Raw genomic sequence first — 25003 nt, 5'->3', positions numbered from 1 at the left:
ATTGCTCATTTTTAATAAGTTCACAAAGTATTATCTAGACAGCAATATTGATTGAAGCAAATTATCCTGGTAAAAGTAAATTGAGTTTAATTGTTCTTTCATAATTAGAAAAACAAAAGCAAACACATCTCTGATCAGTGTGCTGTACTTGCATGTAGTTATAAGGCCTCAGTTCATTTCTGCAGGTGTTTAGCTGAGCCAGCTTGAAAAAAAAGAAAGATAAACTTATCAGCTGTTCTCATTTTCCACATTGTGGCCACATTTTCCGAAGACCGCTGACAAAAAAAACCTGCATACATTCCCACCAAAATAACAATTCCTCATGCTTTCCAAAACAAAGTTGACCTTAGCACGCGGACATTCCCACTCGTCTCTCTCCCTCACAAACAAACAGACATTTAATTACAGACAAAAGTACAGAAACACAACTGATACATACATAAATGACCACCTATTTCACAAGCAATCATGTTCTGTATTGATCATTGTATTGCCTGGCAGAGCTACAACATAATGTACTTTTCCACAGACCTCCCAGGAGACACCACGGCTATATTTAGAAATGCAGTTTCACACAACATGATTTATATTCACACTGGATTTTCATTCACATACATTGCACTGCATATGAGTCAGTGAATAGTCTGGCACAGCAGTGAAGAGGTGAAGACAATTTGTTCCTCAAATAAGAACAAATGTGTGTCTGTGTATTTTACTACCAGAGAGCAGAAACCTTACATTAACAACATCAGCACTTTGCACAGCAAAATTCAGTCTGACTTGCTGATTCTTCAAAATAAAATTTGAATTTACAAAGAATTCAAATAATTGTTTTTGTGCTTAATGCATATAAATGAATGGTTGTATGAATGATTCTACCAGTCAGTGTGTGGCCAGTGTGAGCCAGACAAGAAGTCATTATGAGAAGTCTGTGCGTTCACACTAACTGGTGCGACCTTTCACAGGTTATTAGCAGAAGGAAATGAGGGAGCATCAGCAACAATGTTTCACCTCTAGAGACATCTTTGTGCTTTTAACTTTGTGGCTTTGTCAGATGTTACATGTACTCAATTACTGTAATTAAATACAATTTTGAGATACACTTTACTCATGTATTTCCATTTTAATGATACTATTTTAAAGAAAATATTTGAAATTCAGCTGTGTTGTGATATCACATTAACTTAGCGAATTAAAGACTAATCAGGAATTACTAAATGTTGGCAGGACTGTGGAGAAACTAATCTTTACTACATAATCTTGTCCTGCCCAAAGAAGAAGAACATACACTAAGAAAAGGATCAATTCATTCAAAATTCATTTTTTGTTATTAAATTAATCATTTTTTTGTACTTTCTGAGGAAAATGCAGAGCACATTAGTGGGAAAAAAGTGGTCAGTATCTGTCTCTATCAAAGAATATTAAGAGAGAGTTAGTTAGTTAGTTAGTTAGTTAGCTAGTTATGAATAACTGGAATAAAAAGTATAAAATAAACACACAACTGCACCACCACATGACTCCTTTCCTGTAAAACCAAAGCCAACTACACAATATGGGATAAAAATGATGTCAGTATTTACAAATACATGTAACCAAAATGGAAAAACAATAACTACTACTGTGTTATACGGAAGAGCATTAGGGCCACGGAGTAATATATTAATTCTAAATCTCTGAGAGAAAAAAGTCAAAGTTTTCGAGAAAAAAGTCAAAATTTTCGAGAAAAAAAGTCGAAATTTTAAAAAGTCGAAATTTTCTCGAGAAATAAAGTCAAAAGTTTTGAGAAAAAAAGTCGAAATTTTCGAGAAAAAAGTCAAAATTTTCGAGAAAAAAAGTCAGAAATGTAGGCTACCAGGAAGACCCAGGTCATTCAGAGCTGGAGCTGACAGACTTCGTGTCCTGGCATAGTGCTGCTGAAATGGAGGATTTAATTAAATGTTACTTCGAGATTGGATTATCTAACAAAGAGATCCTTGCAGTCTTAGCACAGAATCACAGTATTGTGATTTCTATTCGGACCTTGAAGAGGCGGTGTCGTGAACTTGGACTGTGTAGGAGGCGAAATCAGTCGGACATAGACAATGTGATAGCCTTCGTGCAGGAGGAACTGCATGGGAATGGACAGATGCAGGGGTATCGTTGGCTACACCTACGAGCTATCCAGAGGGGGTTTGTGGTGTCTCAAAGGACTATAAGGCTGATACTCAGGGCACTTGATCCTCGTGGGGTGGAAATTAGACGGGCACGAAAGTTTTGACTTTTTTCTCGAAAATTTCGACTTTTTTTCTCGAGAATTTTGACTTTTTCCCTCAAAACTTTTGACTTTTTTTCTCGAAAATTTCGACTTTTTAAAATTTTGACTTTTTTTTCTCGAAAATTTTGACTTTTTTCTCGAAAATTTTGACTTTTTTTCTCAGAGATTTAGAATTAATATATTACTCCGTGGCCCTAATGCTCTTCCGTAGTGTTACCTACTACTGCTGCCATATTTATGCCATTTTAATTTCATCAAAACGTTGCCTGCTTCTCATCATACAATATTTTGAGTTTAAACTGATATGAAATCAAGATAAAATCATTAACAGATCTGCATTTATGGACAGAGTAATGTGTGTTTATCAGCCTTGCATCTGTATGTTTTTGTCTCACACAGTACAAGACCGCAACTTGCAAACAGCTGTCTGACAGCTGTGAAGCCTGCAGAATACGGGACATAACAATCGTTTTCTAGTTTTGATGCATCCATCTAAGAAGTCAGTCGAAAAAAGAAGAAGCTCTGACAGTTTCATCCATTTACGCTTTTTGTCTTTGTTCAGCTGTTTGCCAGAGAACAGAAGCATTTAAATGTATAGTGATTGCACTTTCAGCTGCAGTTTCTCAAAGAAAATCAGCAGGATGGTGTTGAAAAGCATTCTCCTAACATCATTTGAGTGGTGTTACACTGCAAAATATTGCCTACATGTTTATTTCTTGAGACTCCTACATGAATTAAAAGATGATCACCTTTCTATTTTATTATTTGTTGTGTGGGTGACATGATGCACTGGCCTCCTTTTACAGTGGATACTGGATGATGCTCTCTGTGGGTAAATGAATAGGTCTTATATTAGAAATTGCAGAAAGCTCAAAGGGCGTACTGAGGGAGAGAAGATGCTCTTTGATATTAACGGATTAACATATTTTGAGCTTGAAAGTAGATTTGATTTATGCAAGAGAGCTTCCAGAGCCCTCGAGCTGATTGTGTGATTCTTCCACCCCCAATGACAGAAGGCAAGTTATTGTCACGACGCCCCGGTGCTGCTGCATATACAATAGATTCACTGTGGAAAAACACTTAGCAAATAACTGTTATTGTTTGATCATCTCATTTAGTTCTATTTCTGTACAGCAAAACATTGCAGTGTTGCCATCAATTCATCCTGCACAGAGGCTTGAAACCTTACATGAAACCTTTTACTTACAATTTGTAAAGATTTTCTTTTTTTTCTAGCATTGTGCGCACTGTTAGACATGTGACATGCAAGGTGAACTTTTGCCTAATGATGGCAGTAGAGGGATTATTGTGAAATGTTCTCATGTACTTTGGGGACTTTTGATAATGATTTGGCAAAACAGTGCAGAGACATGTATTTTGTTTGGTGTCTTAATTGCCAAATATATTTGCATGTCACAACCAACAGCCTGGAATACAATTTGCTGTTTCTGTTCCCACGTGGAGCATGTTGGATCAAATCGGCAGGAAAAAAATATTTTTTGCCATGACTGCAGCAATGTAGGTTGAATAATTTACCAGGATCTTTTTTTACTGAACTGATCTTGGGTTGATAGAACAACATACAACATACAGTGTCACTGATGCAAATGGACCTGAAACCAGTTGTTAAGCTGTTTGCACCCACAGCTTCGGATATGCAGCCCTGGATGAGCAGTTCTCGTCCAACCTGTGCTACCAGGTGTCAAGAAGCAGTTTAGAGTTGCAGATGTAGCTGTTGTCTAACCAGCTGCGTGCATAAGTGCGTGTTGGAGGACTTTCTATGTAGAATTCACACGGTTCAGAGTATCATCATCTAGGATTATTGGTTTGGAGAGGAAAGGAGGGGGTCCAAAACTTGAATTTATATGTCCTCATAGTATATGATTTACTGGCTTGCTCTATAGATTTGATGGCAAATACAACAATTATAAGGATTAGAAAGATTTGGGAGAGTTAAGTTCCAACTCTGTATTTGAATGTTAGTGACAGAGGTACCATTTTGTTTACATTAAAAAATAAACTCAAGAATAGAGAGCCACTTAAATAATGAAACATACCATCCCACCAAAGACAAGGGCAAAGCAGTACAGTCTGTAAGCAACATAAGAATGCATTTAGGCCTAAAAGGGAAAAAACACTTACAGACCAACCCTTCAGCATGTTTGTGATTCCAACAAAAAAATTGGCAGTGTTTCTTTGTGGGAAGCCAGTGGGGGATCACATCTTTGTTGTTGCACTAGTGGCTCCAACTGGCTGGTCAAGACTCCTGAACAGAGTTAGGCGAGGTGATGAACCTACACATGGCTGATGTACATCAGAAAAACAGAGGCATTAGCAGTAAGATTGACTGCAGCACAAGAAAATCAGCTTTTCCAGATTTTGAGGAAAATGAGGGAAAATATTAATGAGAGAAATGCTATTTTACGTAACTATATTTTGTCAATGGCACTGCTGCCGCAGTCTTTGTGACATATGCTTGAACAAATGCATCCAAAATAAGTTTAATAGGTTCATAAGGACTGGGGCCATCCAGAGGTGTGTAGAAAAGACTGTTTGTTTTTTTATCTGTGGGAGAAGTGCTCAAGTTCACAAATACTGGGACTTTTGAAAGTGCATGGTTTCCCTTAGCTTTGAACAGCTTGCCAATGTCAAGCCTAACCCTCAGGAAACACACAAAAGGACAAAAACATGACATGAGAGCTGCATTGAGGTCAAAGTCTTGTGTTTAGAGGTTGCCAAGACACAGTTGTCTAGCTGCAGAGGATCCCTGGTGATCTACCTCAACAGCAGATCCTCATGAGTGCCAGAGAATGTTTTTCCCCCTGAGAGCAGATCAACACACACACATACATATGTGTTCAGTGCGCACTTTTTGTCAGACGCCCTGTAAGATAAGAGATCCACCTCCATGCACAGTTTTTTTGTGACTTATCTGTTGCCATGTCATGCTGGTTTCAGATCAGAGGTCTTTGCTGTGGGAGAAGCCTTCACTATCTTGAGATTACTTTTTCCTAGACCAAGCAGAAATGAAGGCCAAGGCTTTGTCAGTGAAGGAGTGCACCTGGATGTCAGAGGAGTGCCACCTAGTGGATGAGCTCCATGGAGACTTCCAGAGGGACAGTCTGTGTCTGCCCAACATCTTCAGGTCCAAAAAAGTGAAGGCCTTCACACGGATTCAGACCGGTCCCACCTACCAGGTTTACTACACAGCCAGAGAGCTGCTGCTGGAAGTGCTGGACAGAGGAGCCATCCAGGAGCTGATCAGGAGAACTGCTGGTGTGAAAGCAGGAGCTAAGCATCAGAGCAGGGAGCAGAGCACAGATCTCTCTGAGGAAGAGTATGCTGAGGCGTTGACGTGGTTCTCTATCGTTCTACAGAACGGTCTGTCTGTGGGAGAGAACCACAGCTTTGGCTCTGAGTTGACCCTAAAACTGGACAGATGGCAGGGTGTCCTGAAGAGAAACAGCTTCCAGACCAGCATCCTGTCTGTGACCAGGCTGCAGGATGCAGAGAAGTTGGAGGCCATCTCGGCTTTCTGTAGCCACTTGACCAGACGCTACCAGGCCTTATACACACCTAGTCAGAACCTGTCTGTGAAGAAATACTGTCTTTCCTACCAACAGGCCCCTTGCTCTCTCTATCTTGCTGTCCTCTGTGACATGAGCTCAGGCTTCATTTGTAACATGTACCTCTACTGTCCCGAGCAGCTCCTGAGGCGCAGTAGGAAGCCTGTAGTGGAGCAGGTAGTGGTCCACCTGCTGAGACCTTTCTGCAGCCACAGGCACCTGATTCAGCTGGACAGCTCTGCTTGGATGGAGGGAAAACTAACGGATATCTTCTGTAACTTAGGGGTCAATATACAATTTGTTCCATTTGCTAAAAGGACAATCACAAAGTCAGCATCTTCTTCATCTCTACCGGTCATGTCAAAGCACCAACGGACATTTGAAGACTCAGTGTCCCAACTTGTAGCTCATCTGCAGGGCTGGACTGGACCTGCTATGTTCCTTCTATCAGACCTGAAGGGATCAGTAGTAGACGAGTTTCTTCCTGGCCTCTGGGTGACGCTACACATCATTTGCATCAACACATTTGTGCTGCACACTCTGCAGGGCTCAGGCAGACAGGTGCACCTGAAAGAGTTTACCAAAACTCTGGCCTCTCAGCTGGCTGTGGACAACAGCGTCACTGTGCCTGTTCTGCCCCGGCTAAACAGCAACTCATACCAAGAGACGAGTATAACACACCTGCCTAAGCAAAGGTTAGTCTGACTGTTTGTTTCAGTTCAACCTAATAATACCATTCACAATATGAAAGCATGAAAAACAGAAAACAATTCAAGCCAAAAGTTATACTTAACTTTCAATTCTTAAAAGTGTCAATAAGCCTGTGCATTAATCAAGTACAACAATTAAATGTAGAATTACTGTATATGCCCCAATGGTTGCACATATTTTTGGTGATGCCATTAAGAGAAAGTTGTGGGCTAGATATTAAATAGCATGATTTATTAATTAAGATACATTTCTTTAGTAAGAGGTTTTCAAAGTGGGAGATGGACTTCAGCGGGGGGACTCCAAACAGTTTCAGGGGAGGCTTGTTGAAAGGAAGTAAAAAGTTCTGCATTTGCCATTATATTAGATATCAAAAGGAGATCATGTAGAATAGTCTAAATGTGTGTCATTTGGTTAAAGAGATAGTTCAGAGATACAGTTGGTGTGGAGAATTTTACTGTTTTTCTCACTTTCCCAGAGTCAGAAACTAATAAATGCCTCAGGAAAGACTTGTTTATGTATTTGATAAAGCCTTAAGTTATGTCAAAAAGCAACAGTTGGTCTAATTGTGTATGTGGGAACAAATGATATAATCATAATCCCATAGGCATCCAGGAATAGGAGCAAGTAAAATAAGGGTCTCAGACTTAGTTCATTGTGTGCATAGTACAAAAGGACAGTAAGATGATATTTTTTATCAGCAATATTAGGACTCCGGGTATGAAATGTTTAATGATGTTTAATGTAAAATGACGAATTGAGCATTTAATCAAAGAAAAAGGAAATCTCCCATTGCCATATTTCAGCCCAAGTCTAAAAGCTGCAGATCTTTAATTATCAATGATATGAAGCAGAAAAACAGCAAATCCTCAAGCTGGAAGCAGCAAATGTTTAACTCTTTGCTTGAATTTTGAACTTGCTTATCCATTAATTGACACACATTTTTAGCTTTTTGATATCACTGTTTTTGTATTAAATTATAATACATTGTGCAACATCAAATAGATTTTTTTATGTGGTGTCGTTTACTGCAGGAAAGATAGCAGTGGTCCGCTGATGGAAAACAAGAAACAGGGCTGCGAGAAACACCCTCCAGGCGTGTGTGGTTTGGACAACTCTGGAAACTCCTGCTACTTAAATGCTGTGTTTCAGTGTCTGTGTTCAACTGTGCCCCTAGTGGAGCATCTCCTCAATCAGGACACTCACAAAGAGCTGGCAAGGTGAGAGCATCGATTTTGTGTTTCTCTTACTCGTAAGTTGTTTTTCCCAGCAGTCTAACCTCTGTTCACGCAGGTGTAAGTGCAGGGTGGCTGTGGTGTTTGTGCGGCTGCTGGAGGAGATGTGGCTGGGAAAGAGCTCTAGCTGTGCGCCTGTGGAGGCCAGGTCTGTTCTGTGCTCCATCCTCCCCCAGTTCAACAACCACTCCCAGCAGGACGCCCAAGAACTGCTGCTCTTCCTCCTCAACGCACTCCATGATGACCTTAAAAAGGTGCGGTGACAATTACCATTAAACCTGTGCCTCTCTCTGGCAAATCATGACGCCTAAATCACTTCACAGTGAAATCTGTTTGTTTATGTTTACAAGGTTAACCAGATACGCTCCTCAATACGACAGCCGAGACAAGACCAGAACAGAAACTGTGCCACGGCAGCTGCAGAGTCCACCATCGTCTCAAATCTGTTTGAGGGTCAGCTGAGTTACATGACCCTCTGCATGCACTGTGATCACCAGGCACACAGCACACAGAGCTTCACTGTGCTGTCCTTACCAATTCCTACAGACACCATCAAGTGCTCCATTCAGGTATATTTAACATTACACATATATTTATTTACATATCACATTCTGGACATTGGGGTCTTGACTTTATTGTTTTGAGTTTTATCCGCCTCATTGTGTCTCTGTCTTGTGCAGGACTGCCTGTCTCTGTTCTTTGAGCAGACTGTGCTGACTGGAGGAGAGCAGATGCTGTGTTCAGTGTGTGAGCTGAGGAGAGAAACAGCGGTCCTTACTTGTTTGGACAAACCCCCTGAAATCCTCATGCTGCACCTGAAACGGTGGGTAGAAATGTAACTGCAGCGAAAAAGAGTAAATACAGTGTTTGACTAAAGAACTCACTGTTAACCAGATATTATGAGCTCACGATGTTACCTTACACTTTGATCACAATGCAATTTATGGCTGTCGACTCAGATAAGTCGCATTAATTAAACCAAGAGAGACTTCACGAGAATCATAAATAGCAGACAGACTTTATGAGTCTGACGTACACTCATGACAACATTAAGAAAGCATGGATATTTTTGAGAATAATTACTTCCATTCATGCAGCGGTTCTGTGGACAGAAACCATCTTGTTAACGAGAGAGAAGAACGGCCAGACATGAAAGCTCACAAAAAGATGATAAATAGTAAACATTAAATACAATTATGGAAGAGCTAATCAAGTTTTTATTGTCTTTTTTAAGACAATAAATAGTAAACATTAAATATAATTAAGGAGAAGTTAACGTTAACAACCTTCATGAACTGATGGCCCATTAAATTAAAAAAAAAATCACAATTTATAGTGCTATAGGAAATTGCTAATGTTGAGTTTCAGGCGTTCACTCTAAATTGTGTGTATATTCACACATTAATTCAAGAAGTCGTTCATTCTTTATGCACTGACATGTTTATTCCATTATGAGAAGAAACTAAGTCTAAATACTGCAGATAAGCTGGAGAGTCTGGAGTGCAAATGTTGATGATATTAGTTAGATGCATGAGGTTGTAAACCAAAACCATCTTCTTAAATCAATGTAATCTCCATATGCTCTGCAGGTTTGGTTGTAAGGGGAAGAATCAGGTGAAACTGAGGACAAACGTTGTATTCTCAACGAAGCTTGATCTCACCCCGTTTCTATCCAGCTCAGCACAGAACTCCTCATGTTCCTCATACAGTCTGTATGCGGTTGTGGTGAGTAAACAGGCACAGACAAATATATTAGACGCTCTCCTTGGTGTGGTTAAAGATCCCCTGCGGACATGTTTTAGAGCATCTACTAGGAATAATAAATCGTGTCTGACATGTTTTTCCACAAGAAATGTTCAGTTAATTAAAAATCCTTATATGGACACATCCTCCCTCTCCAAACATCAACATCTTCTATTTTATTTTTACACTGGGTAGTTGCATCAGTTGTAACATGTATAGGTATAATTGTTAATTAGATGTAAACAGTAATATAAATTTTACATAAAGTCCATCATCTCTTGGTTATTAGTGCCAATCATTGGTCCAGAGTTTTGAGTTTTAACATGACGTGACAGTTTCAGTTCTTTTATTTTTGTATTTTGGCAAATCAAGTGCTTTGTAATAAATATAATCTTTAAAATCTGCATCTTGCAGTTAATGAAAACTGCAAAAACTCTTTAAATGTGGTTTCAAATGTGCTTTTAAACAAAACATGTCCCAGACTGTATTTTATGTTTGAATAAAATGTGTTAGAATTTAAACAGTATTTGCATTAAATGAACCCTTTTTTTTCTCTTTTTTAATTTTTTTTTAACTATTTTTATCTTCTATATTTGCTGAGTAACTGTTACCTCTGTAGAACCACACAGGTCATCTGAACATGGGTCATTACACAGCACTGTGCCGCAATGCCCTGACCCGCACCTGGCACAGTTTTGACGACTCAGTGGTCAGAGAGATACAGGACAGTGTTGTACAGTCTCCAAACGCCTACATGCTGCTCTACAGCCGCAAGCCGCTCCACAAGCCAAAGATCCATGGACTCTGATTTCTCCAGACCGGCTTTCTCTGCATTTTCCCTGAATGTGAATCTGATCCTCAAGGCAGCACCTGCATCAGCTGCAACAAATCTGGTGTTTGTTTTCTTATTGGCTTTATTATTATGTTCTTGAAATAAATGAGACGATCTAGAAATGCCTAGTCTGTTATTATTACAACCAAATGTTTGCAACGCTGAATGTTTGCCCAAAAATTACCATGAAACACACAAACACTAGTTTGAAGCAGTTTTAATAAATAGTCGTATGAGTCGTTAAGGTTAATATATTTGTTATATCTGAAACAATTGTTTAGAGCAATAAGAAATAAAATCAACATGTACAAGAAAATAAAAGTTTCTAATCTCATGCTAGGCAAGAAAACTGTACTCAGGAAGTAGAGAGCCGCCCTCAGAATTCTGGTCCATTCAGGAAAAATGTGAGTTTACATTATGCTTGCTCTCGTCAGTCGGTCAGTCAGGCAGGCAGTAAGTGTTGATGCTAACACACTTTTGAAAGAATAAGGTCAGTTTCTCACGACTTCATATTCTCCCGGGTCAGTACTGAACATAAATTAAATTAATCTGATGAATCTTAATTTGGGCCTCCTGGAGACCTGCTCTTTCAAATACCAGCCTTGTTGTTAAAAGCCAAGAAAAGATGTTGGTTATTTGTCCTCTAAATATTTTCTGTGTTTGTACTGGAGATATAACGATGTCAATAATTAAGTGTGTTTAACAAAGAACAAATTCCACAACCAACTTTATAGAAGCAGCAATGGCTGGACTGAGAAAGACGAAAAAGATCTCAATGTCAGTATCATTTTAAAAGCATTCAGAGTCGAGTATTAATGTATGCAGTTAAATGATGCGCTCTACATTTTTAAAAAAGAACTTAAACTGATTGCATATTGTGTAAGTGCAAGAATGTGGCTAATATGAACAAGCAACAACCTCAAAACCCACCTCCCTTTAGGAAATACAGAAATCTCAACGCTTACAGCCTCTTCTTTCTTATTAAAGATCATGTTAAACATTAGATGGCTAAAGAATTTAACCCTTAAAACAACATGGTTCGTCTTCATGAATGTGGTGATACTATAATGGCTGCTACTTTCAAGAAAAAAAAGAAAAAAATTTGGTCACTTAACAGATAAACACCTTTCCCTCGATTATTTACATTTTGAATGTGCAACATCAGCATTGGTAGGTATGTACATGCCATCTAACTGTTGTATACACAGTACAAGAAAGCTGAGAATCACTTCTGCTATACAGCCATCAGAAATGAGAGTGAAGAACATCTGAACCAGCTGTCAGCCCTACAACATAGCCATCAAGGTAGCATCAGAGTGAAAGGAGCATCTGTTTAGTCTCTAGATGATCAGTAATATGAACTGACGGCATGTTTTAACAGCTATAAGGTCCTCTAGTAGCTGAAGCATTGCACAGTGTGCACCTGCACCGCTCTCCCATCTGGGACAGACGGGATCTCGCAGCCACCCGTCTGAGTACGTCTTCGCGTGCACAAACACCCTCTAGTCAACCCGCAACTATGTGCACCAGGTCCTCAGAGCTGTGATCTTAAAAAGAAAAAAACAACCTCTAGGCTTGAGCATCACTGCTCTGGTGTAGTGTTTTCTCTTCAAGTCCTGCAGCTCCGTCACAGGGAGGAGTAAAACAAGATGTAGGCTGCTGAGGACTTGACGGTGGAGGTGGTAATTTCGGTAACCTCGTGGTCATCAAACTTGTACCAGCGCTGTTTGATGCTGTTCTTACAGTAGGCTGTGTAATGGCCACCATCTAAGCCCCCGTAGTGGTTCTGGCAGTGGAGAAGAAGACAGTTAAAGCCATCTCAACGGCTAGATAATCATTACATTTAAAGTGTTACTTACTAAATTACTTATTGAAAAGGGGTGCTCTTCTGAATATGCATTCAAAGAAAGTTATTCTCATAAGCTGGTATGTAAAACTGTATTTTACAGGGACAGAGGTTTTCTCTGTTGTTGCTTTTCCCTTTTCAACTTGCTGTCAAGTGGCTGAAAATGTTATCCAAGAGAAGGAATCATGTACACTGCATTTAAAGCAGCTTCAATATCAGAAATAATTTGTTATTGACTTATTTGAGTAGCAAGACAAAAAGTATACATCCCTTTTTCATCTTTTTATGGACTCTCCAAACCAAATGACTGATAGTATTAAATAATATGTACAAGATATTACTACACAGTACCAATTTCTGTACCATTTGTACAAATACATATAAATAATTTAAAGAAATATAAAACGCTTAATATTATGCCCCTCAGGTGCTGGCAGATGAATAATTCTATTGTTTGTTTGCGACAGAATTCTACTTACAGACACTCCATAGAGGTTGTATCTCTTTATGGTCTGCTTGGGTCCAATGACGTACTGGGCCAGATCCAGACTGTCTAGAGGAAAGTCGACATACGTCTGCAGCTTCTGCTTCCATCGGCCCTCATAGGAGAAGCTGCAGGAAACAATTTGAGAAAAACGTTGTCAAGATATTAACACCAAGAGAATTTTTTAAACAGATTTTTACAGATCAGGATTTTTCCTACATTTTTTAAACTAAAAATGTCTTAATCTTTTACAAGCAGTAGAAACAGGAACTATAAAAAGCGAGCTAAATATCTCTACTGAATAAGATTGAAATACGCAGCATTGTTCTTAATCTATCTATTAATAATTATTAATCACAGGTATAAGGCACACAGGTATAAGCATCACTACAGACCGTTTCAGGTGCACGAGGACAATGGGAGGGACCTTCCAGATCTCCAGTTTCTTGGTGGAATCTCTGTGAGCTTTGCAGTGTCTGCAGAACACCTTGTTGTTATCGGTCAGCTTCTCCTCCTTGGAGAACAGTCTCAGACAATCCTGTGATACACAACAAAACAGTCATTTCAGTCAAGTACTAGGAACAAACCTGTTCAATATTAAATAGCAAGTCAAGAGTTGATTAGATTTATTTACTGCAAGATGTAGTTAGATCATCGTAGCACTGTTTGCTACTGCACTGAATATGAATAACAAAATCTTAATAAATAATTTGACACGATAGATACATTACATTATTTTGTTTCCAAGCTAATTTTATGTGTCTCAGTAAAGAACTTAGCCACACTTCAATCTGTCTGTTTAATATAAACTCCAGACACACGCTCTGATACACAAAATGTCTGTCTGACCTGCAGGGAGCACTTGCTGGTGGAGGCCAGAGGCAGCGACAGGTACATGAAGGTCTCAAAGGTTCGGGACTTGCGGTGGCAGGTCAGACACTGCACGGTGGACTTGAACTGCCCCTGGAACAGCGCTACAATGATGGACTCGTTTAGCAGCTTGTGTTTGTTCCAGGCCACGTCGGCCGCTGTCTGATCATCCAGATGGTCGTTATCCTCTTCCTTGTACCGCTTCCTGTTATCCGCCTGACACCAGAGATGGAAAAACAACATGATTGCACACAGGAACAACTGCGGCTTAGGCGAAACCTGCCTTCATTATTCCACTAAAGCTCAATCACGGATGGCACAGATGGTACAGATTATTCCAGTCGTAGGTCAAATATCTCACAAAATCCTGCAGTTACCGTTGAGTATAATAACTACAGGCTGAATTCCTCAGTGACAAACTTCATATTCAAAACCTACGTAATGTCTTTCAGGGTCATTTGCATGCAGTTCAGCCATATCCAGTTCACTCTCGGAATGAAGGGCAGGAAGATATGAGAGGCAGGTTAACACTTGACGCTAATTACATTCTCATTAATTAGTCTGACTAACCAATAAGCCTGGAGAGACAAAGTGGACTGGGACTGGGCCAACCTGATGACAGACAGGTCTGAACATCACACAAAAGAGATGTGATGAGATGGAGAGTGTGTCATGAGAAATGCAGGTCATCAGTTGTTAAATGGCACCATATTTCTTACACTTGAGAGAGTAAATAGCTTGAAAAGTAAAATGGGGTAAATGCACTACTTTAAGTTAACCTCAGGTCATCATGGTTTTATATCTTCAGTAACAGCTCAACAGTGGTCTGAGCTAAGACAAAATGTCTTTTTGATACTTCAGCATGTTAAAAATGGAAAAAAGTGTAAAATATGCTAAAGCTATGAAATGGTCTTTTGTACATCTTTTTTCTAATTTCTCTTGTCCTTTCCTCCATTCACATAAAAATGAGGCCAGTAAAGTCAGACGATACAGGCAATGGAGGCATGTCTTGGGTCTACATGCAGAGGTTCTGATGGAGCATCAGACCAGACAGATGCAGACATACCACACTCACACTGCTGCAGGAGGACCAAGGACACACAGCTATTTACTTACTCTCTAATATGCCATCAAAATGAAACCCAGTGAAAAAAAAACAGAAAGAAGGACAATTATAAAAGACTAAGTTTTTGTGATCAAAAGGCAAATGTGCAACAACATACAGGGGTAGTAGAAGGCAAGCCATGGTTGAAAGGAATAAATTACTTAACATTTATTTACTCAAAATTTCAGTCAGCGTGAGCTAATTTGGATTAAACTAAAGTTAAAAAAATATATTCCATGCTGGTGGTAGTGTCCTAGTTCTTTGTCGTAACATCTAGTGTGTACTACCTTGTTGAGGTCCTCATGGAGCCCATCCATGAGGAACAGCAGCAGCTCCTGAGAGTCTTGCTGGTCATAACCAGCAAACTGGTCATTGATCTTCCCTATGGTGATTTTGAAGTCCCGCGGACTGATGCACTTGTACAGACCAGCCCACAGGGCCTTCATGATCACACCAAACTCTTCTGCCACCTCTCCCTTATGGCCAAGGATGTTGGACCTGTCAGAAGAAAAGAATGGGAAGAGAAATGTTAAATATCTTCATCATCTCCCCACATGTCTTGACAGTTGTTATCTCAGCCCTTACCTGTTGATGTCCTCCATGTAATAATTATTGTTGAAGTAATCAGCCATGGCAGGAGTGTTACACAGGCATTGCAAGATGGAGTTCATATAGCATGTGTTGCCGAGGTTACGAAGGCCAGTGAAGGATGCACCCAGACCTCCAAATGTAGGATTCAGGTTGCGGATTTTAGCAGCTGACGGTCGCGCAATCTCCACTTTAGAATAGACTTTAGTAGTGGCAGGTCTGGAGACATAAAAGATACAGAGAGAACACTGATTAGAGATACCAGCAATTACAGCCATAAATATGAATATAAAGTTAACAGCCTTCTGATATAGTGTTACAAGTAACAAAGGTATTATGTGTTACGGGACTACTGAAAAATATACACGAGGTGTATTTTTCTGGTTTTGTAGGATTTCCCTGGTGTCAAATGTTTTAAAAAGGTATCTGAATATCAGAAAATATCTCTGTGTGCTTTACTTGGTCTCTCTGTTGATGGTGGGTATGACAGCAGCAGTGGTCGGGGCCGTAGCCTTCTTCTGGGCCTCCTCTCTCAGGTCCTGGCTAATATCAGGGGAGGAGTAGGATCGTTTTAATTTGGACTGTTCCCGCTCTCGGTCGCGGTTGGGGTCTGGCTCAGTTGGTCGTGGCTGCTTATGTTTGACAGTTGGCGGAGTAGAGGGTGGGGTCTGAGGAACAGTGACTTCAGGAGGGTACAGGTGGACGCGGTTGGTTGGGGAATGGTAATATCTGTAGGTCCCCGTCACGGTATCGAGGAACTAGCCAAAATGAAGGAGAAATAAAGCATTAGGCTACAGACATAAATCAGGTACAAAGAAATAATTATTTGACATATAAATTAAATGTTCTCTATTGTGAGACATTTTCAATGACTCCAACTAACTCAACTCTGTTACTATTTTAGAATCGCTCATATTTAAACGTGTGTGGTACCTTCATCCAACCGTCTGGCAGGCCTGGCACACTCCGACCCATCTCCTCACTTCTTGCTCTGGTGAGGGGCTCCCTCTATAGAATAAAGACGCACACTGATTTCACTTAAAGGTTTACAGCAAAAATAATTACATGGATGTTTCAAGGTAAATGCAAAAGAATTAGAAGAGCATAAAATGAGCTTAAAATCCTGTAATTCATCAGATCTGATTACTGGGCTATACGTGGAGATTTTATGGACATGTGCACTTGTGGTATTGCGGTTTGGAATACAATTTAAAAAAGGTAAGATTTTCACAAGTTTCTTTTTATCCACAATTCGGGAACCCTAGATTTTTTCCCCGCAATAACCATTCATCCTTATTGTGTAATTTATGACCGACTTATCCAATAACATTCAATGTTTGTGTTATAGCTTGCGTAAAGACAATTTTAAAACCTATTTTTATGCACTTTCCTATGCAAAGAGGGGTGAAATGAGTCATCAACCTGTAGCGGTGATCAACACTGAAAGATGAGGGGACTCACCTTTATTTCACTGACAGCATGGTTGCGCGCAGGTGAGTCCAGAGACATACTCTTTGAGGGTGTGTCAGAGTTCTGCTCTTTTCCCCTCCTTTCTTTCTCGTCCCACACCCTGTTCTCTTTGTCCTCCTCTTCTTCTGCCTTCTGCCTCTCCAGTCTCTTTTTCTCCTGATGTCTTTTCTCCTCTTCTTCCTTCCTCCTCTTCTCACTTTCTTCCCTTTCCTTCAACTCCCTCTCCTTCCGTTCCTTCTCCCGCCTCTCCTCCTCTAGACGCCGCTCTTGGGTGCGTTTTTCCTGCTCTTGTCGCGCCTTCTCCATCACTGCGACTGCCTCAGAGTGTATCTGACTTTGTTCTTCTTTAGACAGAGAAGTGTTGGGGCCGAAGGCTGGTTTGCCTGAGCGGTTGGGGATAACTGGGCCGTTCTGGGTGGAGTCCTTGTCTGACCCATTCTGGCTGGGTTTCGGCTCATCTGACACCCGCACAGAGGGTTTCTTGGTACGGTCAAACTGTGAAAAGACAACAGGGGGGAAGATGATAGTGTGAGTGATGCTAAAAGACTCTTAAAGCAATTAATTTGTTTGTCTTCTTCTATGGTTTTGAAGTACAGTACCTGTGGGTAGGCCTTGGCTGTGGAAGCTGGCTGGCTGGATCCGTCTACCACAGGTCGCTTTTTATTTAGGTCCAGCTCAGAATTTGTGGAGCCTGAGACAGAGGAATCAACGGTGTCCGGTAATCTGTCAGTAACCACAGACATTGTAGGTGTGGGGACTTCCGCTGGAGCAACTCCGTTCACCAGCGGAGGAGCTGAGAGCTCCTGTGGTTCAGGTTTAACCTCAGGCTCTGGTGGAGGCGGGCTTGGAGGCTTTGGTTCCTCAAGGGATGGGTAACTGAAGTTTACTGATGAAAACAAGAGGAAAAAAATAATCAGAGCGGATCAACTTGTCATACAGAAGAAAAAAAAATTCCAGGTACATTATATCAGTAACACAAGACTAATGTGCATTTTTAAAACAATATTCTTGTTTATTTTTGACCATATCTCACTGTAATATATAAGCCTTGTGTATTTGTGTTTGAGGTAAAAAAAAAAAAAAAACGTGTTTGTGGTGAAAATGACATCTGAGTAAACAAAATTTAACCCACTTTTTCACTCATTTAGATTTTTATCATTTCTTAAAATAAAATATCAGCAGCTGCATCAACCCTAACCCTTTGCACTAGCAAAAGAAAAAAAAAAAAGAATGCCCTGTGCTCAATAAAGACAGAGTGGCAAAGCTAGAGGCAAATGCTGCACTGGTTATACTCACACTGAGGGAGGGTGCTGGTTATGTTTTGTCTAGGGGGCCGAACTTTAGCGTTGGTTGTGTACATGGGGTAAAACAGGAGCCAGTTCTCGTAGCCCCCCTCCAGCACCATTGGCTCACTACGCAGGATGGTGATGCTGTCCCACTGTGGAGTGTGAAAACACCATGACTCATGAGAAAAATCAGCTGTTATTTATACACACACACACACACACACACACACACACACACACACACACCTTAAACAGGGCATCTTTGAGGCTCTGCAAGGTGGTGCCCAGCGTAAGGTCAGTAACAGAACTAAACCAGTCAAGCAGGACTATATAATCCACAAATCCCCGCTGCCTCCACTGTCCTTTGGACGCCTCTGGCAGCTTTGCCTCAATTTGATTCACAGTGATTCTGAAAAAAATGTGATAACCCAAATAAGGAGGTCAAATATTCCATTAATTGTTTAATAGTTGATGACACAAACATAGGAAACAGAAAAAGTAGCTAACAAAAGGAGACACAATTACCAATATAAGCACTGCCAAAGACATGTAGATACATTTTTTTTAAAAACAACCTAAAATACAACAATGTTTGACAATATTTCATCCATCTGTGAAGCCTTGTCTTCAAAACTGCTTTCTCTTTCCTCTTCCTTACCCTGGGCTGATAGCCTCCTCAGGCACGCTGATGCAGGTCTGAGCGGGGACCTGAATGTGAGACTCCTCAAAGTCTGTGTGGCTTCGCGCATCCATTACAATCATTGTAATCGTCTGGTCCTTCATCATATTGAAAAGTTTCTCAGCTGTGATGCCACCAGGCTGTACCGCTGCTATAAGATGAATTCATTCAATGAGCACATGGAAAAAATGTAAAAAAATTCACACTTAACATACTAGCAGAACATTTATGGGTTTCTTGATTGACAACAATGATCAACAAAGAACCAAACACTTATTATACTTATTTTGCTTTTCTGCTTACCTTTTGAAGTTGCATTCTTAAGCTCATTCTGCTCTCCTTTTACCTGATAGACAGAAATAAAAACCTTGTTAAAATGTTGATCTGACCAGTTCTAAATAACTGAATCTCTTCTTACATTAAGTAACCTCAAATAATAAGACCTTTACATTAATCAGTGTATTATCTATTGGGTGAGGCATTTAGAGATGATATTTTGATCAGTTAAGATTATTAGTGAACCAACTAGTGTTACTATGGCTTCACTCACTTGTATCTCTTCCTCGCATTTCAGCTCCTCCCAGCGAGAAAGTGATGCAAGGATGGGAGAAATTAATTCATCAAATGGGACAGCCTCACTCACTCCATTATCATTTTGAGGAGACTAGTGTTCATTTTGTCAGCTTTTTTTTTTGTTTGTTTTAATTTAGTCTCAGTGTTTGTCAAAAGTCTGTTAGTATTTAATCATATTTAGTCAACCTCATCCTGTTTTTAAGTCAAATTTAAGTTGAATAAAAGTCTAGACATTTTAGTCTTATCTTAGTCAAAGAAAACTATTTCAGTATAATTTTTGTCAATATAAACTGTTAACATATTTTGCAGTCATCAGATAATATTGAATATATCGACTACTCAAAACTCAAAAATGTATACTGAACCAACACAATGCAACAACTGGGCCCCGGAACTCTCTTTAAAACCATTATAAAACACTGAGCAACAGAAATAAAAACTAGTTAGTCTGATAAAATTTAAAAGAATACCACACACACCAATTACAATCTGCTTCCATTGACAAAAAAAAACAAAATTAAAAGATATGAGGTCAGTGTTAAGAAAAAAAGGCTGCCCTGCGGACTTAATAATGACACAATGTATAACTACAGTCGCTCTGATTGGGCTTTCAACACGCGGGTGACCTACACTCAACAGTACACCTGAGTAGACACACCAGTGTAGACACACCGATGGAGCACTTGCTGCTGCTGCTCTGCTTACGTGCTGCTCAGGCTACGCTAACTGTGAGGTTATAATATTTTGACTCCTCTTTTTTGTCAAAGAAAATAAAGAAAAAATGTGTTAGTTTTTTATTTTTTAAGCTATATTTTAGTCTACAACAATAGGGGGGACAATTTCTTGGTCACATCCGGATGCAAGGAAGCATGAATTAACTTAATGAAAAACACCCGATAATACTGGCATAATATAGAAACACATTTCCTAAAATTGAGGAATTCAAATAAAACTTAACCACGTGTAATTACATTTATATGTCTTTGACTGGGCTGAGAAAAATCCGATTGTCTTTTTTTAATAGAAAGACACACAAATTGGGTTTTTACAAAGCCTTAACATCCACATAGAAAACCTCACTATTATACTCAGGTCAGGTCTTTAGTAAAGGTGACCAAATGTTTGAATGCATTTACATAATCGGGACTGCGATACTTGACATTTAAATGAATTGGCTTATTCACAAAGCCTCAGCGTGATAATCACTGCACTTGGCTTAGGCTCAGTTCAACCACCCACACAGGTATGTATGTTGTGACAACCCCTCCCACTCTGCTGGTGGCTCCTTGTATGTGATTTGCATGTGTTTTTCCTGTTCGTGTGTAGGAGGAAGTCAGAGTGGCAGAGGTGTGTCAGGAGAATGAGACACATCTGAATCAGCTCCTCCTGATTGCTCTAGAAGAGAGGCCGCTCGCAGCTAGATGGGTTTTGATTTGCTGTATTTAAGATTCTGTGTTTTTTTTCCCTCCTTACCCCTCGCATACATTACACTTTCTCACATCCACGCACTCACTAAACCACTGATACTACTGATCTACTCTGGTTAGCTGATATCCCGCAGTAAATCTGTGTGTAGTTTACTTTTAGTTATGGAAATTAGTTTTACTTTAATCCGTAGTTATTTGTGTGGTCTGTGAGGACTTTGAGTTGGTTTATGACAATAGACAGTACGTCGACTAAAATAAGTCTCTGTGGAATCACGTGCATGCCAGCTGTGTTTAAGTTTAACATCCAAATGAAATGAGAGAATATTCATAGTTTGACATCTATACCTTTTTGCTGTCCTTCTTGTTGGCTGAGGACGCTTTGGGAGAGCCACGACCACCATCTTTCTCACTCATTTCCTCCCTCCTTTTCTTCTCCTCTTGTCTCTCCTTCTCCTCCAGCTTTTTTCGAACCTCAACTTCTTCATACCTGTTAGATTATAAAGATAAATATTAAGAGATTAGCTGAATAAAACAGAAACAAACTGATCACATACTTGTGTTCTGATCTCTTCTTTTCGTGGATTTCAAGGACTGTGTATAATCCAAGATAACCAAAGTGTCTAACCTGAGTTTAAGGCTTTCGGAGAGTTTCTCTGCTTCTTCAATGGCCCTCTTAAAGCTGGTTGTCCCCAGCATGGTCATGTAATACTCCTTTGAACATGAGAATATAGAGGAGTGTAATCAGAGATAACAGACTTCAATTCTCAATGCATTTCCACTGGTCAAAAAGTCTTACATAAGAAGCGCTGCGCTGTAACAAACGCACAACAAAGACATTTAATGATTGACAGTCACTATACCGGTTGCTGCTTGAAGTCTGGTCTTTTCTTGATGAGGTCATATACTGTTAGATACTTCATGTACAGTACATAAGCTTTCTCCTCATCTCTGTCCAGACGACACTCCTCTGCTGCCTTGAAGATTTTACAGGCACTCTGAACATAGCTGCAACACAGAAAATGAGAAAAAAAAAAACTCAACTTAATTCTCTACCTTTAGTGATAGAAAAGAAAAACCTTTCCACAGTATTATATATGTACTCTTCAGGTCTTTTGACAAAATGTAACACTGGTGTCACATAATAACTATATTAAACTGGAATATTACCATAAAAATGACAGGTTTACAATTTTTCAAGTCCATCTTACAACAATCGTCAGATGCCCAAATGAATATTTAAATAGGTTTCTCTTGCTGTAATCATTCCTCCTGTTCGTACTGATCATTAGAAGATCCCTTCATAATGCACTTAAAATGTAATTGATGGAGGCCAAAATCCACAAACCTCCTTCATTGTAAAAAAGTGCCTCTGAAGCCAATATGAAACTTTAAGGCCAAAATTAGTCAATTCATGTATATAAATATCTTTTAATGATAGTCTTTTTAGTGCCAAAATCACTCTTTTTGTTCCTATACTTCCACCACAGCTCAACAGGGAAAGACAAAGAGGGGATTTGATGCTAAAAAGATTTTAAATGTGGCAGATATCCACTTGATATGACTAACTCAGACTGCCTTTTAAATGCATTTATGCACAAAATTACTGTGTGGACACTGTAGATTTTGGCCTCCATCACTTATATCTAAAGCACATTTGAAGCGTTCATATGGACACCTGATCGTTGTTTTAAGACAGGCTTTAATAATTGTGAACCTATCCATCAAACATACCTTCTGGTGCTGATCTTGTCCGGCTTGATTTCAGCCTTCTTGTTCAGCTCCCCCAGAGATGTGGACAGATACAGCTCTTTCACCTCGGTGGACACTGCAGGCATCTTGGCGGATGTGTGTTGGGTCAGAGCTCACAGGCAGGCAACCATTCAGTGCTGTTGACCCAGCCTGGACATCTCTGGAAAAAAATGTTTGTGACAGCAAAACAAAGTAAACACGCATGCTGCTGCTGCTCCCAAAACATCTATGTGTTGAAGCTAACTCACCTTTCACTATTAGCTTTAAAGTGTCGACGAAAGGAAACAAAAACAATATTTTAACTAACCAATAACGCATTCAAAGTGGCCAAAATTAGGATAGATTAACGTGAAATCATGACATGTCGATAAGAAGTCACCTGTCAGCTACCAGAGACATAAACAACAACACTGACCACAACATGAAGTAGTTTCCTGGCTAATGTTAGCAGGCGACTATTTGCGTTGACAATATGCTGCTCGGCAAACAAATACTAACAAATAAAACACGACATTATACAGGAAGAAAAAAAATCACAAACCAAAGCACCAGTTTAACAATAACACCATGTCGCTAATTAAATATTAATTTAGCTTTGTTAGTGCTAGAGTTAGCCAGCTAGCTGTGAGCTCACGCAGTTTAAAGCAGAGCTAATGTGAGCTATTTTAACAACAGCACAGGTAATCATCGATGTTCTGGTATTTTCTAGAGATAATGAAGGCCAGCAAATGCTGGCCGATTTGTTTGATAAGCTCTCACCAATTTGAATAATTACCTTTTTCGATGCGTTGCTTACACTTTAGCTACTTTTTTGACAGCTGATCCCTGATTCCTTGTTCCTCTTCTTCTTCTTCCTCTGCTTCTTCTTCTTCTTCTTCGCTGTGTTTTTTCGGCAGCTGCCATCCATAATGTCACAGTACTGCCACCTCCTGGAGATCAGACTGTCTGCTTCACTCATAACTCTCTCTGTCCTGCACAGGGGCGGATTTAGAGATTTAGAGATTGTGGGGGCCTCAGGCAAACTCTGTGTGTGTGAGAGCCAACCTTTGAATTAATTTATTTTGTTGTATTTATTCATCCTAGCCACCACCACTTCCAACTACTTTGATAGGGGCGATACAGGACAGTTCAGACACACACTATGAAGACTGAAAAACAGCTTCTTCCCCAAGCTGTTAAACTAATGAACAAGGCCTGATTCCCTCATCCCACTCACCCACACGCACTCACTGATTGTGGCCTACTGTTACAACAAGAATTGCTACTGTTTGCACCTTTTTATATTGCATATTGCACTTTGTTGCTCTTATAGATTGTTAATGTTGAATTTATGTCTTAAGTTGTTTTTAATTGTTTTTAAATGTTCTTATGGCTCAGGGAGTGATATCTAAATGTCGTTATATTGTTGTCTGACCCTCAATATAATGACAATAAAGCTACTAAATAAATATGTATGTATATCAGTGTTACATACCAAAATTCTGTGTTTTTGGCTGACACTCTAACTCTAGTAGTTATGTTTGGCCTTCTTGGATGAGCTGTTTCAGAGGGTCGTAACAACCAGCCTAATGTAAATATAAGAATTAAGCATTTGTTACATCCCTGAATATTAAAAAAATAGAGGAGGAGCAGAACCTAATGGTGTTGGAACCTAACGGAGAAAACACAAAACAGGTGAAAAAGGAAACCACAACCCACTCCACCTGTAACACCCCCTCTCATAAGAGCAAATCTATTATTTTGCAAGAGTCACACACACATGTCAGCAATTTTATGCACCCTGGCAAATAAGTTCTGCCCCTGTAAAAGAGAGAGTGTGATCTGTGTAGGTGGTCAATTTAGGTTAATTAGTTATGTAGCTGTGGAGGCCCAGGTTTCTTACTGAGTCCTTTGGAATCCAGTTATCCCAAACTAAATGGACCTTACAACAAAGGTGTGTTTTTATTTATAAGATACTTTCAGGTGAAGGAAATATTCCTGAGCAGTTTCAGTTTTACTTTCAAGCTAATTCGCAGGTTCATTCATACTCAACTCGTGAATCATCAAATATTCATCCTTCCAAAGTTCTTACTTGCAGAGGTCAATTTTCGTTAAGATTTAGGTGTACCAAGTTATGGAATAGCTTTTCCCACCTGAGAAAAAACAGCTGTTTTGTAACTGTTTTTCTCAATGTATTTTGTCTGTTTTATTTGTTTCACTCATAGTTTTCATGTATCCTGTACAGATGTTGGGGCCAATTCCCCCCTAGCAGACACACACATACATACACACACACACACACACACACACGCGCGCGCGCACTTGTGCACAAACACTTTCACACGTTATTTTTCCGTTTTTATTTTGTTATTGTTATTATATGTGTATTGTGATTATTTGGCTTGTTCTCACTTTTATGTGGTCATATTATTTTTTGTAATATTGTGAGATTTTAACATTTTTTAGGTGGAGGCTTTGAACAAGCCCATTTGTTTTTTTACTGGCTCTCCCTGCACTGTATATCATTATATATATATATTATATATGTCATTAGCTTTCATGTTTTTTGTAAATTTTACCTTGGGCAAAATAAACTAAACTGAACTAAA

The 25003-nt window shown here is 39.6% G+C and overlaps 2 protein-coding genes across 3 annotated transcripts; one reads left to right on the top strand and one right to left on the bottom strand.

The window, feature by feature from the left end:
- Positions 1-5280: 5280 nt before the first annotated feature.
- On the top strand, positions 5281-10411 carry LOC133985006 (ubiquitin carboxyl-terminal hydrolase 2-like). Its single transcript, XM_062424547.1, has 7 exons — positions 5281-6515; positions 7572-7748; positions 7822-8017; positions 8114-8332; positions 8444-8586; positions 9353-9488; positions 10126-10411. The coding sequence occupies exons 1-7, from the start codon at positions 5281-5283 to the stop codon at positions 10312-10314; spliced, it is 2295 nt and encodes a 764-aa protein (XP_062280531.1). The 3' UTR covers positions 10315-10411.
- Positions 10412-10538: 127 nt separating this feature from the next.
- usp8 (ubiquitin specific peptidase 8) lies at positions 10539-23258 on the bottom strand. 2 transcript variants are annotated; one of them, XM_062424527.1, is made up of 19 exons: positions 23191-23258; positions 22398-22575; positions 21527-21671; positions 21292-21377; positions 21012-21153; positions 18970-19012; positions 18646-18817; positions 18234-18396; positions 17998-18139; positions 17301-17587; positions 16693-17196; positions 16165-16239; positions 15691-15989; positions 15229-15450; positions 14931-15141; positions 13518-13754; positions 13064-13206; positions 12664-12796; positions 10539-12124 (listed from the first exon to the last, which is right to left on the bottom strand). In XM_062424527.1, exons 2-19 carry the CDS (start codon positions 22499-22501, stop codon positions 11966-11968), a joined length of 3267 nt encoding a protein of 1088 aa, XP_062280511.1. In that variant the 5' UTR covers positions 22502-22575; positions 23191-23258; the 3' UTR covers positions 10539-11965. The 2 variants fall into 2 exon arrangements, with proteins under 2 accessions (XP_062280511.1, XP_062280519.1); XM_062424535.1 differs by having other exon boundaries at positions 18646-18814.
- Between the last annotated feature and the right edge of the window lie 1745 nt (positions 23259-25003).

The sequence above is a fragment of the Scomber scombrus genome, chromosome 1, assembly GCF_963691925.1.
Source record: "Scomber scombrus chromosome 1, fScoSco1.1, whole genome shotgun sequence".
Lineage (NCBI taxonomy): Eukaryota > Metazoa > Chordata > Actinopteri > Scombriformes > Scombridae > Scomber > Scomber scombrus.
This window is presented reverse-complemented; position numbering and strand designations above follow the sequence as displayed.